General features: G+C 39.5%; 1 protein-coding gene across 1 annotated transcript in view; it reads right to left on the bottom strand.

Annotated features, from left to right (window-relative positions):
* Positions 1-2,470: 2,470 nt before the first annotated feature.
* The window catches only part of cnksr3 (cnksr family member 3), a 34,353-nt gene continuing 17,274 nt past the window's right edge, over positions 2,471-19,549 (bottom strand). Inside the window, exons 3-13 of the mRNA XM_077549947.1 lie at positions 16,884-17,086; positions 15,220-15,307; positions 11,190-11,231; positions 10,322-10,441; positions 10,159-10,218; positions 9,670-9,738; positions 8,313-8,459; positions 7,304-7,428; positions 6,741-6,928; positions 5,140-5,226; positions 2,471-4,921 (exon numbers count right to left, since the gene is read on the bottom strand). Of these exons, the coding sequence (XP_077406073.1) occupies positions 4,629-4,921; positions 5,140-5,226; positions 6,741-6,928; positions 7,304-7,428; positions 8,313-8,459; positions 9,670-9,738; positions 10,159-10,218; positions 10,322-10,441; positions 11,190-11,231; positions 15,220-15,307; positions 16,884-17,086 (1,422 nt within the window). The 3' untranslated portion in view covers positions 2,471-4,628. The remainder of the gene's footprint in view (positions 4,922-5,139; positions 5,227-6,740; positions 6,929-7,303; positions 7,429-8,312; positions 8,460-9,669; positions 9,739-10,158; positions 10,219-10,321; positions 10,442-11,189; positions 11,232-15,219; positions 15,308-16,883; positions 17,087-19,549) is intronic.

The raw sequence follows: 19,549 nt of genomic DNA, 5'->3' as shown, positions 1-19,549 counted from the left end.
AGGGATGTTGAGTTTGGTGGGGAAAACTCAGGTTTATTACATTAGTGACTTTGGACAAACATTCATATACGCATGCAAAAATATATAGTAGGGTCCGGGTCCAGGTTCGGATTGGCTAATCTGGAGCACCGAGAGAATTCTCGACGGGCCATGCTGCTTTATGGCTGACTATTCCAGCCCGTGAAGCAAATTCCTAAGCATTGTTGGTCAGTTTTGAAATCAGCAAACAAAGTGCCTATGGTTGCCCTAGCTCTGTTATCACCGCAAAATTACACCTAAATTTCCACTTTGTACAGTGTGTCAAGGGAAGGCCATTATAATATGCATAGCACTGACTGCACTACCTTCCTTCGCAAGGGTGTCACAAGAATTTAATACCAAAAGTAGCAAAAATTTAATACACAACTAGAAACAACATTACTGTAACCATATAGACCCTGCCTGTACAAAATAACACATTAAAGTCAGTCCCAAGTGCAAAGCATGGTGGGAATAGCCATTCTCTAATGGGGCGTTGTAAAGCGCAAAAACTACAAATGCTGTACAAAAAAGCCACAATGTGATGTATTCTTTAAAATAAATATGTGAATCTCTATTATTTAAGGGCAATGGCATGTGTGTGACGCAGTCAGACGTGTGACGGTGAGTAATTGGCGGTGTTCATTATTAGCCAGTAAGTTGTGTCAAGCTAATTCAGATGCGCGCAAACACATTGCTAGGATTAGCCATAGTCTGTTTTCACCACAATATTTTGTTACGACTATTTTATCTGAACTTTCAGCGTCTTTGTTGCTGTGTAGAATCATAAAGTCAACGTCAGTCTGCTAAATTGTGCACCGGAAGTGGTTTCAAGGGCGCTAACAGGAAGTGCTATGTTAGCTGCCTAAATGTTGCTAATTTAACAGCAGTTGATAAATTTGATCCCATTGTACGTACACTTGCCTAATAATCCTTTTTTTTTTTGTCCTTTTCTCTATTATATAATCATTTATGTTCACATACTTGTTCAAATAAACACTGATCATTATTATTCAGCCGTAATTTAGATTTTTGATTAAATACATGACGGAATAGTAAGCTATTGTTTAGAAACTTTGTTAAAATGTGAAGTAAAATGGACTGGTCTGAGACGTAAATCTACAAATCCGGAAACAAGTCTCTCCGGCTCTATATGAGCTTGAGGACCAAATTCTATAATATTACTTTCTTTGATATTTCACTTTTAAGAGCCAGCCGTTGATGCACAACGCTTAATTGTTCATTAAACAACTTTTAGCTTTTAATCCCCTTACTTTATGTGCTATAATTTAAACACCTCAAATGATTCCACCCCTGATCTGCCACCCTACAGTTCTCGCCATATGCCCGTTTGAAAAACCCACGTGGTAAAAGCAGCCCACCCACTGATCATCCGGTTTCATTTTGAAACAATTCCACAGGCTACCGCCCAGTCTAATGTAGGAAAATTAGGCTTGCCCGCCTCCCCCCATTATGATTTACGAGCTGAACATTGCATTAATTAAAAAAAATGAAATAAAAAAAAAGGGGGCACAGTGACACTCACCGATTCAGGAAGTCCCTGCTAGAGTGCCAGTCGGGTCCCTGCGATACATAAAAAAAAAAGTTCATGCTTTATGTTCCATTTGAAATGAATTAATCTGCAACACTACTTTCACTTTAATTGTAGAAACTAGACTGAATATTTTGGACATTGACAATACTTTTTATACAAATAAAACTTTTTATCTACATCTGATTGAGATTCACACTTCCAGTAGTTGTAAATCAGCATACCATTCACTTGCAGATGTTTGTGATGTGAGCAGTCATAACGAGTTAGTGGTTAGCAAACGATGGATTAAAAGGAGTGCGGGTGGTATTGAGGCAAACCTCAGGCCTTCAGAGGGTGCGCATTATTGAAGATTGCAGGAAACTAGCTCTGCAAGCATGGGCAAGGGCCAGAGAGATGGAAGGAGAAACAGAAGATTAGAAAACACATGCAGCAGAAACCCAAGCTCAGGATGATCAGTGAATAAGGGCGGTGTAATCCTACCCTCACCTTTAAATGTTTAAAAGACAACATACGATGTGTAGAAATAAGAGCTCCTCGTGGTAAACCTGCTTCTGGCATATGGGCCACCAGCTGGAGTTTAAAGGTTTATCAAAGAGGAAGATGCATTCATAATCATCAACATCTGTCACACACTCATTCAAACACCTTGACATTAGCTATCCTGTTACATCACATGCTCCAAAAACAGCAGCGGGGTTCATAGAAGGTTAGAAAGGCAGAAGGCTCTATAATTTGGTGCTGCTTTCACGTGCAGTGAGAAAGTCAATAATGTCCGCAGAGACCCTTAACAGATTCTCAGAAAAATATTGAAGTCGAAGCATAGAACACACACAGTAACAGTTCAACTTGAAGCAGTAACTCCACACTCAATGGTAAAAATAAAGACAATACGAAAGATGACTGAAACAAACGGCACTTTTTAATAAAATGCTATGCAAAACGTACAAAAAGGCATATCAAGCAATAACGGAACCTCCCTGTCAGTACATTACTTTGAAACAATACTGTCTGATGTGATCTGTAGTCTTTCCATAGCATGAGCTAGCACAAGGTCATTTGACGTGCGTAGACAAAAAGATTGGTTCAACACCATCACCCTGGTTTAAGAAGGCCGGTTATTACGGTTATCCAGCTGCGAGTATGAGTTGCGTAATTGCAGAGTAAACTTAAACAGGATAGAAAAGACTGCACTCAGTAGTGTGCGTACGTAGCTTTCAAACCCAACACAAATATTTGTTAGTGACAGCGGTGAAAATATCCTTTCACCAACCGATGCAGCGATGTCGATTTAAGTGACAATCAAAACGATTATTTGAAGGATATGCAATTATGCATAGCTTACAAGAGGCAACCATCGGCAGAGAAATAATAGACAGTAGCTAATCTATCACAAAAGCAATCAAAAAACAAACATACATGCACTGATGCATTAACAAAAATGGATGTTTGAGTTCCTTACTTTATTTTATAACTTATTTACTGGACGTAAATAGAACAAAAATGAGAACATGACCAAAGTAATACCAAGCAGAAACATAACTTAATATGTACATTGTGGTTCACAGACAGCAAAGTATCCTAACTTGATGCTCTTGAGGCCAAGATGAGACGTAGTTGTAGTCAGGGTTAAAGTGGTGAGGATGTAATGTAGTAAGTACAGTACTCAGGGTTCGTCATTAATGGTGGCCCAATGGCCCGGGGACACTGCCTACCTTCAGTGCTAATTTCCAAGTGAAATTTGAGCCCAGAAGTGCATTGTTGGTTTCTGTCCGACAGACTTATCACAGACTGAGGCAAGGGGCTTGAATTGAGGTTAGCCTCATGTTGATAACATCGTTTAGTCCACTTGTTGCTAATAGATTTATTCCAGTGGCAGCAGGCCCACAAAATAGCGGCGAAGAAGTCTATGTCCAACAATGTGTGGACAAAAACTTTGTGCCAACATGAGTTTTATTCATCATAGAGTTGTAGTACAAAGTGCAACAACAACAAGACACTTTATGATACTGTGTCATTATTACGTTAATACTTGTCGGAACACGGCATACAACTGGGCTCGTTGAATCGTAGGTAATGATTACTGACACTTTCATCAATTTTTTTCATTTATTTCTATGCTGGTTATGGATTGGGTCTGTTCACATTTGAACTGGTTTGGTTTTGATTGGGAATGATACTTTTACACAACGGTACCAATCTTCGGTACTTTTATGTGTGCGTTTATGGTAATAAATAATTATTATAATAATTTAATTATGCCAAATTATGAGTTCAAACCCATCTCAGTCCTGCTACTTGCGTCTCCTCTAACCTCATGATCCACAAGTGAGTGACGGCAAACTAATGTTATATGCGGTATATCTGCTAGCGACACTTTTTTATATATTTTTTTTAATTACATTTTCTTGAAATCTACTTAGGGTGGTGGCCAATTTACTTGGGAGGACCGCCCAAGTATTAACAGGGTGTGGGAAACACTGATAGCTCTTACAAGATATGACTATTTATGACTGAAACATCTTCTAATTAGTAGATTAACACCTTAAGTGTTCATAATGGGAAGTCCTGCAAGTTTCCGGCCAATAGTTTTCAGACTGGATTCGGGTTCGAATTTCCCGCCCTCTGTCTGCGGATGTGACGGCATGTGCGCATTGTGTACGTGAAGAAGGGCGTGTGCAGTTTCATTTTTCGACCACAGGTGGCAGTAGCGATTGAAAACAGATTTAGTTAGTTGAAGTTCTAAAAGACAATATACGGTGTATATAATATTGTATCGACGGTAAAGCATGATTAAATTCAGCGGGGGAAGATACAAGACCACCACAAATGGACTCATCAGGCCACCATTCAAAAAGGCTTAATGACGGATCCCGGTACTACAAAAGCAGGGTTGGTGGATGAGTAGTAGTTGGTAGTAGTAGGCAACACCAGGGAAACAGTTGGCAAGAGAGTGCAAGAGAGCCACAAGCTGTCGCCAAAAAACAGCCGGACTTTAAAAATCTAAGGCACCAAGTAAGGAAACAGGAACAGGAAGCCCCAAACAGGAAGCGGATCATCAATGAGTCAACAGTTTAAGTCTGGTGATCCAACTGACCAGTAGCGAACGTTCGGCCGGTGCGCGCTTGGAGACGGCAGCCGCGGGAGCTTTCTTGACATCCTCCTGGTAGGGGATGGTGGCGCTGTTGTGCAAGTCGGAGTTCGAGTAGTAGCGGCTGCCTCGGATGTGGTCCACTCTGACAAGTCGACGCTCCCCGCTAGATAAGTACGTGGGCTGAGACGCTGACGCCACTTCCTCGGCTATGGTGGGGATCCTCTCGTTGCTCAGGTATCGGTACAGCAGATCCTCACCTTCACAGAATGACACGGCACTTAACATGTGTTGTGCATTTCTGCTAAATATCTAGAGCATATATAAAAGCTATGTTTCCATTTAGTGGTACAGTTCATTGCATCAAACTAAAATGAACTGACATCTTAATACACGAGCAGAACAAAGCAGCTGTGAGCCCGTCAGAGTAAAACCTTCATAATAAGTTAGAATGATGAAATAAGAATGTTGTTAATACCTTTCCTGTTCTGTGTCCATGGCTTAGCAAAGGGATCGACGATTGCAACACAGGTATCCACAGGCATGGAGAGTGGCCGGGGCTTACCTAGAAAAAAAAGTGAGAACATGTTTATCAACCACTGTTCATTTTGACAAGAATTTTTTATTTAGTTTTAGTTATAGTCTTTTGGCTAAAATTTATTGTTTTAGTCATAATTTAGGCTTCTGATTGTATTTTTGTTTTAATACAATTTTAGTCAATTTTATAAAGATTTTGTAGCTGTAGTTTAACACAACTGTGTCTTTATTAAACTTTTTGTTTCAATGAAACATGTTAAACTGACAATAATATGCCGTCTTAAAACTTAGTTTTCACCTACATAAAAGCGCATAATTGCCTGAAATAATTTTTACAGCTGCACAATGAATGGAAACATGTTTGAACATTAAATAAAGTGCAGTGATTTTGATTGGATTTTGTGAATTTTCGTCATTGTGTTTTTGTTTTAGTCATTGATGAAATTGTCAGTCAGTTTAGTTACCGTCATAGTCTCAATGAATGGCTTCTATTTTAGTTTCCGTTTCATTTTCGTCTAAAAAAATATTTTTTGTTGACGAAATTAGCACTACTGTATTATCTGTTAATTTGCAGTGTGTTCTAACCTTTCTTAAGACAAGACACATATTTTACATTAGAAATCATGGCACACCACCAAACAAAAATGTCAGAAAAAGTGAGAATACTGAAATAATGATGCTTAACTCATTTGCTCCCAAAAACGTATAAATATGTTCTATTTTAAATGTTTTAAGTGTCCCAAAGATATATTTATATGTTTTTAATGTTTGTTTGTTTTTATGCTAGAGTATACAGAAGGCTTTGATACAGCCTCTGAACTGCAGAGAACGGGTGAAGCACTGGAAGTAACTACAAACACGTCCAGCAGAGTATAAGAGATCAACCAGGGCCATGTTACAAACAAACTCATTTACCCACAGTTCAAAACTGATTTTTGAATAATGATTCATTATATATATATATATATACATATATATATATATATATATATATATATATATATATATATATATATATATATATATATATATATATATATATTCCTGATGAAAGACGAAACTCTAACCTTTCTTTTGGTAGGTTCCATGTTTTTATAGAAATAGAACACAATATTCTGTGGGCCTTGCCGAATCTATCAAAATCCAGTAAAACAGACAAGAGCGGAGGGGGTTGCTTCAGTGGAAATGGCTGGGAGTGAATGAGTTAATAATAATGATCACTTCACTGAAAAATTTACTTAGTGTGAAATCTGGGCATGTTTAATTGAACACAAAGTATAAAGTATATACTGTACACTTGTAGAAAACTACGACATTTTCTGTTGTATAAATGGCTACAGGTTTATTGTACCTTCTGCCATCTAATGTAATTGGCTTGCCATGTTACCGGTATAGATTGCTTAACATTAATTTGTAATCAATAAATAATGGTTTGCAGACCAACTTTGTGGAATTGTCTAATTTCCGGCGTCCTGGCTGGGAATCACTTTATTAATGGGATGTATAGGAAATGCATATACAGTAAGATGAAAATGTACAAACCCCGAGAAGACTTGTGCTCCCTCATTCTGGGCAGTATCACATTGGCGTCGATTGGACAGCCCACACTTAGTTTGTCATAATCTGCGATGGTGCTACGTTTCCTACTCTGCTGGTCCAGGAAGGAGTTGGGCGACTCGGAGCCTTTTGGCCTTTTACTAAAGCTCGAGAAAGCGTCTGTTCTTCCCTCTCTACAAACACAAGTACAAACAGTGCAGAACTATTTTTAACAGCACAAAACAAAGTATATGGAAAAGACGTGATGCAAAATATCGGTCTCTCTATCATTTAAATGAATGTGGAACATGTTGTCATCTCCCTGGAGGAGGAAGATAAGAGTCATTGCATCAGGATGGTGGTAGGATTTGTGGGCGCAGAGTGGGTTGGGAAAAAGCAGAACCGAGTAATCTGTAGGAGGTGAATGTCAGGCCGCAGCAAGGAGGCTAGTAATAAAAAAGCCCTTAACCGAGATTCGAAGTAGCTTCCACCTTCTTGGTGTGAGGCAGCAGTGAGCTACTGTTATGCACTGCGTCAAACTACTCTAATGCGCAAATGAGAAGTTTCACCTTGGCGTGTACGGCATTTGAGGGGGAGGCGGGATGTAAAAATCGAGGGCTGCTGGTTTCTCCTTTTTGGTTGATCCATTGGCAGTGTTGCAGGGGGACTGGGTTCGGATCAAACAGGAATTGTTCTGGAGAAAAAGAAAGCAAAATGAGTTAAACGATACACACCATGCACATTTTACACTTACAAATGATCAATTGTTGTTTTAACATTATGTTGATAAGCCATTCAATAAACAAAAGCTTATAAATTCTAAATAGAACAAAGACCATGTTTTGATTAATAAAAGAGTTTTTACTTTTGCTCTTTCAAGCGAAACTGAACCCAAGTTATACAGTGCGTATATCCATCCAACTCTACAAAGCATTCATTCAAGTCCAACACAGGACGCAAGTCTCTGTTTTTCTCATCGGAGTCAAAGATAAACTGAGATTGTCAACACCGATATCCCTAAAACAAGATGCTGTGGGCATGTTGACAGTGGTCACCTTTGTGATGAAAGCCTTTTTGCAAAACACGCTTATCTCATTGTCTGACTAAAACTGAGGCTGTGCAATCTGACAAAGCCGCAGCTCGAGTTTCGGTCGCCCACTTTCACAGCAGCTTTGTTGTCTTGTTATCTGCATAAGGAGAGTCAAGAGCAGAAATGCCTGTAATGCATCTATTCGTAAAAAAAAACAAAAAACAAATACACTTGTCACTTAACATTTGTGAGCGTATGATTGCCAGGGATCATTGCTTGTTGTGTTTTATTTTGATGGCAACATCCCGGACATTTGTTTCCAATTAACCAGATAAAATCTGAGCAGACTCCTACACGACAGCATGGCTGCTTTATCTCCCACACTGAATTACATGACTGTGCCATTTATGATGGAAAACTAGAGCATTGAACTCTTTAGAAAGCCTCACTGAGACTTGTCTGGGCTTGTTGCTTTGGACTTCTGGCTGTAAAAAGCTGATAATTGAAAGATAATGACTAGACATGCGTAGGAGGAAGTGCTTATGTACCTGAGGTACAGGAGGCTTCCAGCGCATGTTCTTGAGCGGGGCGGGGGTAAAACCTGTTGTTCCTGTGGGTCGCTTCTTTAAAAGGAGGAACACACCTTTGGGATCCTCCCTCAATTTGATTACCAGGTTTTTCAGCTGCCAACCCACCTGGATTACAGGAATAGAACACACATGGTCTCATTAACATCATTAATAAATCCATACCGGCGGCTCTGGAGCCACATGTGGCACCCTGTAGTAGAAATTATTATATTCTTTAACATATTTACTTTCATTTTTAATGAAATAATGGTATTGATTAAAAAAAATAATTAAATATTTAAAAAATTTCAGCGCCCAGTGAGAGAAAATTGCCCAATTTTTTTTAGAAAATGTATTTAAAAAAAAAAAAAAGGCAGAAAAGAAATGGTTCAAAAAGCCATAAAATGTCCAAAAACAAAGGGGAAAAAGCAGAAAATTACAACAAATTGTCTTTGGAATTGCAAAAGGAAGTCAGAAAATTACATATACTTACAATAAAAGAATAAATTAAAAAAAGATTTTAAATAATTATATCATCCATCCATTTTCTTAACCGCTTGTCCTCACAAGGGTCACGAAGGGCGCTGGAGACTATCCCAGCTGGCTTCGGGTAGTAGGCGGGGCACACCCTGAACTGGTTTCCAGCCAATCGCAGGGCACAAAGAGAAGAACAACCATCCACACTCAAATAACACACATATGGACAATTTGGAGTGTTCAATTAACCTGCAATGCATGTCTTTGGAATGTGAGAGGAAACCGGAGTACCCGGAGAAAACCCACGCAAGCACGGGGAGAACATGCAAACTACACCCAGGAAGGTCGAAGCCCGGACTCGATCTCACATCCTCTGCACTGGGAGGCGGACGTGCTAACCAGTCAGCCACCGTGCCGCTGATAATCATATCATGTAAACAAAATTGTAAAAAAAATTAATTAAATAAAAAAAGTAAAAAAAAACTTCTTTTTTTTTAAATCAGAAAACAACCCATTTAAAATGTAACTATTAAATGTCCATAAACAAAAGAAGAAAACACCCCAAAAATACCATAAAAGGTCCGCAAAATTGTCAAAAATGTCAGAAAATTGATAGTGAGAAACGCAGAAAAAAACATCCATAAAAATGTCCAAAAAAGGAAGAATAGAGGCAGAAAATACCATAATAAGTCCATATTGTTTGTCCATATAATGTTCAAAGGTTTTGAGGCTCCAGACAGATTTTTTGTTGTCAATTTGGCCTAAAATGGCTCTTTTGACAGCTAAGCCTGCTTGACCCCTGCTCTATACCAACTACTGTAATACGAATACATAAAACTACACCAAGTAATATTCTCACCACTGTCTGTTGATTGACCTGAATCACTTCATCACCAGCATGGATCTTCCTGGTTAGGTCGGCAGGGGACTGAGGAACAAACACAACTGGTTAATTTGTGTCTCATTTGTTCGCTTGCTGCTCAGACGGCTCGTCCATTACGTTAGTTCAGACCATATAATGTTATTTGTACCTTTAAACAATCAAATTCAATTCAAACAAACAAATCATGTGAAAACACACAATAAACAAGACTGTTGATGATTCAGATAGTGAGTCACAATTAGGACTGGAGGCAAACTGATCCATACATAGCAGTGATACTGGTGCATGATGAGTCACTGCCTGAATGAGTCAGTCGGCAAAGGTGGAACTTTTGCAGAGGCTGTTTGTGGACGTGCAAAACATAAGAGTTTGCAAATTGTGTACTTTTTCTACTGGAGGAGGAGATGTGAAATGAAATGAGGAGAAGGGTGAGAGGGATGCATGGGTTGTTGTGTTAATACCTACATGTTCTGTGGTTCCAGTAATCACATGTAAGCCATCATATGTCGACTTAATATACATTCCCTAGAAGGAAACACACGCACACAACATTTTTTTTTGTAATTGTAATGTGATGACCACTTTTAAAAGGGGGGCATATACGAGGGTCAGATGAAACCTTCCTCACCAGTCCTTCACCCGGTTTGATATTGGTCAGCTGGACTTCCTCCAAACAGGCAGACTGGCTCAACAGGGGATCAGAGGTGGTTCTCACAGTCTGATCACAGATGTTGTTCAAAATCTTAGACTGGTAAAAGGAACAAACACACAAAAAAACATTAAATAATTCAAAAGATCAAATATATAATTATCTCAGTGCGCAGAGCTGTACTTCGGAGTCGGACACATTCAGTCAGTTCTGTCTTATTGGGACAGGTGAATAAATCCCCGCTCTGCTGTCATGCCTCTAATGCGCTGATTTACCAGCAAGCCACCATGAAAGCGGCTTTTGACTCAACGTTAAATCCATGTTTCATCTGAGGACTAAATAGATCATTTCAATGTATCGGTGTATCGTTGTTGAGTTTTTCCTGCTTCTTGAGGGACTGCATTGCTATAGCCAAGTATGAAGGACTGAATGAAGTATCAATTGTATGAATTGTCAAATTGTACAATTGTAGAAAGTTGTCATCGTATTCAATGATCAATTTTTAGTGTCTTCATTTTGTCCTATTAAACAATGTGTACAACTCGGCTGTATTTTGGACACTCTGCTTGAAATGGTGAAAGTGAGCTATAGAAAACCCCAAGAGCCCGTAGAGTGTCTGCAAAAGGAAGCATTGATTGATTGATGGCCTGGTTGCAAGAGGCGCCCGCAGCACTGGCAATGCATTAGACCCGTCACTATCCATGAAGAACAATGAACCGGCTGCTGAGACGCCATGCAACGACAGTGTGTATTCAAACAGACCCTTTAAAGAAAGCGTTGTCTCTTCTACAATTATAATTAGAAATTAAATCGGGAAAAAAAAACAAGATACATCCAGGATACTTACAACTTCAAGGATTTTTTCCTCCATCTCATACACACAGCAGTCCTGTTAGACATACGAAAAGCAATGCAGCAACAGATTAGGATCCTGAGCAGTAATCAACAAGCTAGCAGAAGATGCAGTCATAACCGGAGTTGGTGAAAAACAATCAGCTTTCCAAGTATAAAATGGAGAGAAATTGAGAACTGCCCAAAAAAATAAACAGCCTGTACATCAAAATTACACCCCTGCCTAAATTGACGGGAGCTGTAATTACACAAGTCCATGAGTGGTTCAGTTCGCAATTACAGGATCCTAAAGGCCACTCTGACGCATGTGGGAATAATGTGGCGTATTGAATAATGTCAAGAAAAACTTCACAACTGTGAACGATGACCCACTGGTCAGTTCTGCTAAGTCAGCTTGGAGTTAACGGTAGTCCAAGAGAGTGCTTTGACTGCAGCTGGAGTGCACACAGCTGAGGCAACAGCCTCCCCTGACAACTGTGTCAGTCAATGGTGGTGAAAAGGGACTGTGTTAAGGATAGGGGTTCACCGTGCCTGTGGGGGGAGGTATGCTTGTTTTCAAAACTGCCTCTCGCAGGAAAGTGCTACCGCAAAGGAGGCCATCCATCAAAACGCAGGTGAAATGCTTCAGTCAAAGCTTGACAACAAAAGCATCCATGTTATCAAGCCTGAATCTATGCAAAATCAAATGTAGAAAACGTTTGAAGACTGAATGAGTTTGTCTTACTTTGCACACTCTATTGTGTTTGGTTTGGTGGACTGCTTCTACTACAGGTACTCCAAGAATACATTTCATGGTTTTTCTATATGACAAAATGTAGTGTGGAAAATCCATGTTTTGATGCATGTTGAAATTATTTAGTTCCACAGTGCATATGACTTTGCCACATTTTCCATCACTAGATGAAAAGCTAGTGTGAACACAAAACGAATAAAAACATTGATGAGGTTGCATCTGATATACAGTACATTGGTTAAAAAATTATTATTATTATTATTTTTAATGTATCGGTACTAAAAATCTAATAGGGTTTCAGAAAGAGCTCAATCCAAAAGAGAAGTTGTTGTGTTTAAAGGTCATGAAACAAAACCGTATTGTCATGTTCTACAAGCACTGCTTGGCACAACTTCTATTAAGTTGTCACTTTAAAATTTTAGAACTCCATCAAATAATATGAAAATGATAGAGCAAAATTCTTCAAAAATTACTTCATGCACCCCAGATTTGTCCTGTGTGCCTCTACTCAAATCTCCCCTGTAGACAAGCTGGATCATAACTAATAGCCAATAAATGCAAAATGACAATTCCATGAGTGTAGTGATCCCTTGCGGTTCTGCACTCGACCCCCACAGTCAGAGCGGATCAGATGACTGTCTCTACAGGCTTTTAGGCCTTTGATCTGCCACCAGAGCAGATTTGTATGGTTGAGGAACAATGTGATACGGAGTGGTGGGACGGTGTGGGAACATGTAGGGACTTAACACCACATCAAAATAAAAGCCATGACTGTAACACTAAAGTCATATTATGTGAATTTGATTTTCCAAAGAAAATTAATCGCTTCATACGATGGAAGCTTAGTCAAAAGCTCGATAAATAAGAATAACAATAAATAAGATTTTAATATATAGTATTGGAAAAGGTATGACCTAAATTAAAACGGCACAGCCAAGAGGCGACACTTTCACGGTTTTATGAGTCTATTGTGCGTGTAAACACAGGGTTCATTCAGGCAGAAGATGTAAATTGCAGCATCTGAAATTACTTAATTCTTGGATAAAGTTCATCAACAAGCTTCTACAAACCTAACACCACCCTTCTTCTTCATCAGGAAATGTGAATCACTCATGCTCTCCACATATAAACTCTTACTACAATAAATTTCTCATAAAATGTCAAAACAGGAGTAAAGAAGTTTTGGATTCAGACTTTCTGCAGTTAACATCCAGACAAACAGCCTCGGAACATGTGGCATTAAAATTAAACTGCTCCACGCTTTCAGCACCTATGAAGAGCTTATTCTGAAACAGTGGCCCTCACTAGCTGGCCACCAGGGACTCATAAGACCCAGTGCCCGCCAATGTGTGCCCCCTAAACTGTTACGGCCTTTTCACACTGCACTTAGTGCAACGCAGTGCACCATCAACAAACCCATTCATTGTGCCGTGGGGGCTGGAGGCGCACAAAGAATTGTGTGTGTTTGGGTTGGGTCAGCAAGCATTTCCCCGTACTTGTCTCCACTCTCAGACCGTCCGCTACTGGTTAACTCAGAGTTCACACTTTTAGTTTCCTTTTTGTGTTGACATTTGGAGGAGAGCTGCAGGAGTCATATTCTACAGAAATTGAGTATTCCGGGCGCTCAAGAAGCTATTCTCAGAAATAAAAGGATGCCTGGCTGCAGTGATGGTCAAAAGCAGGGGTGCTCAAGTTTGGTCCTCGAGAGACCCTATCCAGCCTGTTTTCCATGTTTCTCTCCACTAACACACCTGATTCATGATCAGGATCGTTAACAGGCTTCTGCAAAGCTTGCTGATTAGCTGATCATTAGATTCAGCTGTGCTGCAGGAGGAAAACATTGAAAACAGGCTGGATAGGGGCTCTCGAGGACCGAATTTGAGCACCCTTGGTCAAAAGGATTAAAGGGGAAGTCAACGTTAAACATTTCTTGACAATAATATGTTATATGTGACCTCACTAGTCTAAACATGACATTCTGATTAATATTACATTTGTGGAATATGAGTTATGCGGCAAAATCCAGCTGCTTTCATCCATCTCAGGGGGCGGCCATTTTGCCACTTGATGTCGATTGAAGATGACATCACAGTTGCTTAGTGCTCAGGCAACGACCAATCACAGCTCACCTGTTTTCTGAAGCTGAGCTGTGATTGGTTGTTACCTGATACCTGAGCAACTGTGATGTCATTTTCATTCGACAGCAAGTGGCAAAATGGCCGGCTTCTGATATTGATAAATACTGCTGGATTTTGCTGCTTAACTCATATTCCTCTAACGCAATATTAACCAAAATAACATATTTAGACTAGTAGGGCTGCATAGAACATTTTGTCAAGAAATTTTTGGGGAGACAAAAGGCAGAAATGACAGCCCAAATAAAGCATATCACCCTTTAATTTAATCCAACTATTTATCATAAATTATGTCCAAATGAAGATATTTTATTATTATGTACATTTTTGTTGTCTTATTTGAACATTACAGTACTATTTGATGTGGCCTGAACAACCTCAATAAAAAGTCAAGTCAAGTCAGGACCTGACCTGACACACTTAAAAAAAATGTGTGGCCCCTTAAGATTTGTTTTTGAGTATCCCTGTCTGCACCATAATCTCTCTGATTCCCAGGGCAGTGTGGGAATTTTACACCCCCACGTGCAGTACCATGACGAAGCAGCCACAGTAAATCAGGAGAAGTGCTGAAATCCCCAACACTAGCGAGGAAATGTGCACCCTGGGAAAGGAATTCATTTTCATGCAATAAGCTTCTAAAAAGGACATTGGCTACTTTAAACTGCACCTTGAAGTCAGCTAATGAAGACAAAATATTGTATTTGTATGATAAAAAAACAATTTAGTCCTTGAAAACTAAATATGGCCAACTGTTACAGATAACTGAATACAAAACACTGCTTTCAGACTTTCATACAGACAGATCCCTTACCTATACACAGCTAGGCTAGAAAGACAGCCTGGGCTCCTGTTGTGAAAATGTTGAAAAATCTAAGCAACTCTCAAACGACACATAGGGGGGACTTCCTTTTAGCTAGCAGGTGGAAAGCTCCCTAAAAAGAAAACATCCATGTCTGCAATTATCTGTTCAGACTCAGGGCTGTGGGCTTTTGTCATGCCTGCCAGACCACATTTGCCATAACGCTCCTCTCCTTCGCTTGATCCTGCATGTCTGTGCCCCTGGGCTGGTATGTGCTCAGTGTTTTTCACTATTGTGCATATGTTGGTTTCTCAGTGGCTGGCTATATATGTGGTGTTGTGCTAACTAGTGTGCAAACCTGTTGAACTGTGGTGGTGAGCTCGAGGCAAAGCTGAATGATCTTGTTCTTGGTGGCTGTGAAGTCACTGATCCCTGTGAGAGGCGTCCTGTCCACAGACAAATAAGAAAGGGGAAAAAAACATTTTAAAAAGTGGCCATGGACTACTACTACTAATACTACTGCATTTCAACTGCAATTTGGTAAACAAACTTAAGCCTGTATCTGTTAAAAATTATAATGATAAAGGCTCCAGCGCCCCCGCGACCCTTGTGAGGACAAGCGATTAAGAAAATGGATGGATGGAAGTTTTAGTTATAATTATAGTTTTAGTTAATAAAACATGAAAAATAAGTTGCACAATATTTGGGTGAGTGGCCACAAACAAACATATAAAATTCTACTATGTTTTTGTTCTTTCCTTACAACATATGGACACAAGTGCTGGGACACAATTACACCCACGGGAAAGGAAAATGGAAAAAATACTATGGGGAATTGCCCCCACCCCCCACTGTTCTGGGAAAATAGTCTGTTACATTTGGGAGTCTGTGGGACTTTTTGTAAAGTCAGAGGTCACCATTGTTGGATGATGTTGATGGGGGGCAGTCATCATTCTATGAAACATATTTCCAGTGCTACTCACACTGGTGTATGGAAGGTGCGAATGTTTGGTGGTGGTCGGAGGGGCCGTAGGTGCACACTGGCAGCCTCGCTTCCGTCAGCCTCCCCCAGGGCAGCTGTGGCTGTGCATTATTATTATTTCAGAATCTGACTGTTTTTATGTGTATTGTATTAAAATGTATTCAGAGATGCACTGAATCTATCCCATACAAAAAAAAATGTAATGCTCCACTTGCTAATGCATTATCTACTCAACACACACAAGGCAAACAAGTCTGTGCAGGTCACCAAACGAATCAATACCCCCATTTTAGGTTTAATGGTATATTACGGATTTTGATGTTTTGATTGATTGTATTCAAAAAGTTGGACCTCTGGCAAGATTGTCTGCCATTAAGTGTGAAATTAAACAACAAAGTAAATCTTGTTATCTACCTTGTTACTGTGACATCACAAGGCTAAAAGGTAAACAGAGCTGCATTGAGATTTGTGGGATGAAGAGATTAGTATTAGCATTAGCTTCTGATAAGCGTCACATGCTTGAATGATCGGTTGACATGCTGGGCCCGGCCGGCCCGGGGGTATTAAAGTTGACGATGTGTGCACTACATGCATGGATCTGCACACTAATTTACAAGTGTCTCAAATGTAGTGCATAGAGTGCTGCCTCCTCGCTTTTAATGTCTTTGGAGGCACTCGCTTTCTTACAGACTCTGGGCTTCACTTCCGCAAGTAAAAGCAGCTTGCCTCATTGAATCTCCTGGCTGTGCCCCTTGTTGTCTTGGTAACGAAAGCCGTACTCTGCTTTGTCTTTGCTGTAGAACGAACCGGGTGAGCCTTTGTACATTTTCATGAGATGTTCTCTAGCTCAAAACGGTCTGAGTTTTAAAGGCTTGAATAATGTTGGTGTTAATTCTTGATCTTTGAGGTATTTTGAGGACACCTAGGAATGATTTTACATTTTGAAAAAAAAAAAACCTCATGTGTCCTTTAATATTATGTTACTACTACTTTTACTGTGCTGACCAGTGTGATCCGAGACATGGTGTGAAAATGCTTACCTGTCAAGCCAAGCCAGGAGGCTCTTTGCAGCACCAATAAGCTCTACCACACATGTGAGAAAGTCATTAGGTGGCTTGCGTGAGGCACTGCCATCATACACCGGGCTCTTCCTGCGATCGGATGTGGCCATGTGGAGACTGTTGGTGGCTGCTCTCATCCTCACCACCAGATTCTTCAAGTTGTCCGTCTCCACACCATAGTTCTAAAACAGTGAATGTATACACAATGATTTTTTTTTTTTTTTAAAGAAGGGAAAAAAATTAATAAATTGATAATGCAATTACCGTAATAGAAAGCTACTTGTTTGTTTAATCAAGTTAAACGGGCTAAGGCACTAGCTGGTGCTCGTTTGCTTGAGATTGTGTGTGGCCAGGGTGTTCACGTGTCATCAACTGATTCCGATCATGGAAAGTAAAGTTTGCATTTTTGTGCTGGGCTGGGGTTGTTTCCTGTCATTGAATTCTGTAATTTATCACCGCTTGACATGTGCAAAATAGCCACGCTCAGTCTCCACGGGTCATTAAACAGTAGCCTGGTTGGAAATAAACACACTTATATCTTGAGTTTGAAAATTCACAAATTCATTTTTACTGTATTTGTATTGAGAGAAACCGTTTGTAACACATATAGCTAGTTTGTTAAAGCTGAACAGCAGGAATATAGTCTCTGATGTCCTAGTAAATATCAGCTTGCAGGGTGTTGCAACTCTGCCAACAATTCTGCTGTTCAGACTGATGTGCCAGAAGCTAAACATGCTTGCAATGAGAAACGCGGCACGTGTCGAGCCAATAAAGGAGATATGCGAGTGGTTAGTGTTTGCTTTTATTACACTCCCTCCTGCTAAAAACACAAATCTTTTCACTAATGTCAGTGTTCAAAGAATTACTGGAATAGTTTTGTCTGACATACAGTCACTGTAGTGAACCTGACTCTGTGTGGGACACCGACTGGATTAGCAATGAAATAATTTAGCAAATGTTCGGTATTTAACTACTACAGTGTCAGATGTTTAAAAATATATAGAATAAATACAAATACAGACATGGGCAAAATTGTTGGTTCCCTTCTATTAATAACAAAAAAGGCTTGAATCTGAAATAAGTAATGATAAAAATAAATAAATAAAATGAAATAAATCTTCTTTTCCTTTCGGCTTTTCCCTTCATAAATAAATAAATATCAGAGATTGCTTTTGAATTGTGGTTCAGCAGATTTATTTTTGAAACAAACTTGTGAAACAAGCCTGGACATAAATGATGCTACCCCTAGAAAAGATATAATAATAAAAGATAGAAGAAATAATTTGACCATAGGAACATGTTCTACCAAGGTGTGTCCCCGAATTAGCATCACAAGGGGCTTTCAACCCAAAGCTGCCCTTTGCAACAATTTGCCCCGAAATAGCTTTACAACAGACTTTTTCTTTGACCATTTATGACTGAAACATTTTTAATTAGTAGATGAACACCTTAGCTGTTGATAATGGGAACTCCTGCAAGTCTCTGGCCAATAGTTTTCAGACCGGATTCGGGTTTGAATATCCCACCCTCTGTCAGCGGATGTTACGTCATCTGCGAGTTTTGTACGTGAAGAAAGGAAATTAATTTTAATTGTTAATTTTTTGGCCACTTTTCAGAAATTACATTTCCTGCGTTCAGTAGCTTTAAAAATCAGTCGGTCAGCCTATTTAGAGCGTGACAAGTAGTCACATGGTGTATACCACACGAAAAATAGACCAGAGGAAGAAAATTAGAGATTTTTAAAATGATAGAAAAGCATGTTAAAGGTTAAGGCTTTAAGAGCATCTCCAAGCAGCTTGATGTTGCTGTGATTATAGTTGAGCATATTCAGAAATCCACAGGGATTACTGGAGAATGTGGTATGGACAAACACGACAAAACTGGAACTTTGTGGAAAAACACATCAGCTTTATGTTCCGGCAATAAGAAAAGAACACTATCCCTACTGTGAAACGTGGGGGAGGTTCTGTTACGATCTGGGGCTACTTTGCTACATCCGGCGCAGGGTGTCTTGAATCTGTGCTGGGTACAATGAAATCTCAAGACTATCAAGGCATTCTAGAGGGAAATGTAATGCCTAGTGCCAGAAAGCTAGATCTCAGTAGCAGGTCACACACGGGGTCTTGCAACAGGATAATAATCTAAAACAACAGCTAAAAAAAATTTAAATTATCAAAATCATTTGATTGCGGTGATTTCAAATGTAATATTTTATTAACAGCAACTGTTGAAGTCAAATAAACATCCTTTCAGGGTCATTTACAAGCAAGGAATTCTTTTAGAATACAAATGTTTTCTTACGCATGGCCCACTTGACATCATTGTTGATATTCCATTCATAAATACACTGTATGTGGCGAGTGTGCAAGTAGCAGTCTGAACATTGCTGTTGACATTATGATGTGGGAGTATCTAAAAGGACCGAAATGAATGTTTCCTCCTAAGTGAAGGATAACTATCACAACACAGCACTTCCTGTCCCTTCCACAAGCTTTAGCCAGACAGCATTATAAACACACTGTGTTTTGCATAAATAAGCTATAATACGGCATTTAAAGATAAGTCGTATCCCACATTGGAACACATCTACTGGTAATAGCAAAATACATTATTAACAGGGCTTCAGCGGCTCATCACATGGTTTT

Source organism: Vanacampus margaritifer, chromosome 1 (genome assembly GCF_051991255.1).
Source record: "Vanacampus margaritifer isolate UIUO_Vmar chromosome 1, RoL_Vmar_1.0, whole genome shotgun sequence".
In the NCBI taxonomy this organism is placed as follows: domain Eukaryota; kingdom Metazoa; phylum Chordata; class Actinopteri; order Syngnathiformes; family Syngnathidae; genus Vanacampus; species Vanacampus margaritifer.
The sequence above is the reverse complement of the archived record's forward strand: the minus strand, read 5'-3'. Positions and strand labels throughout refer to the sequence as shown.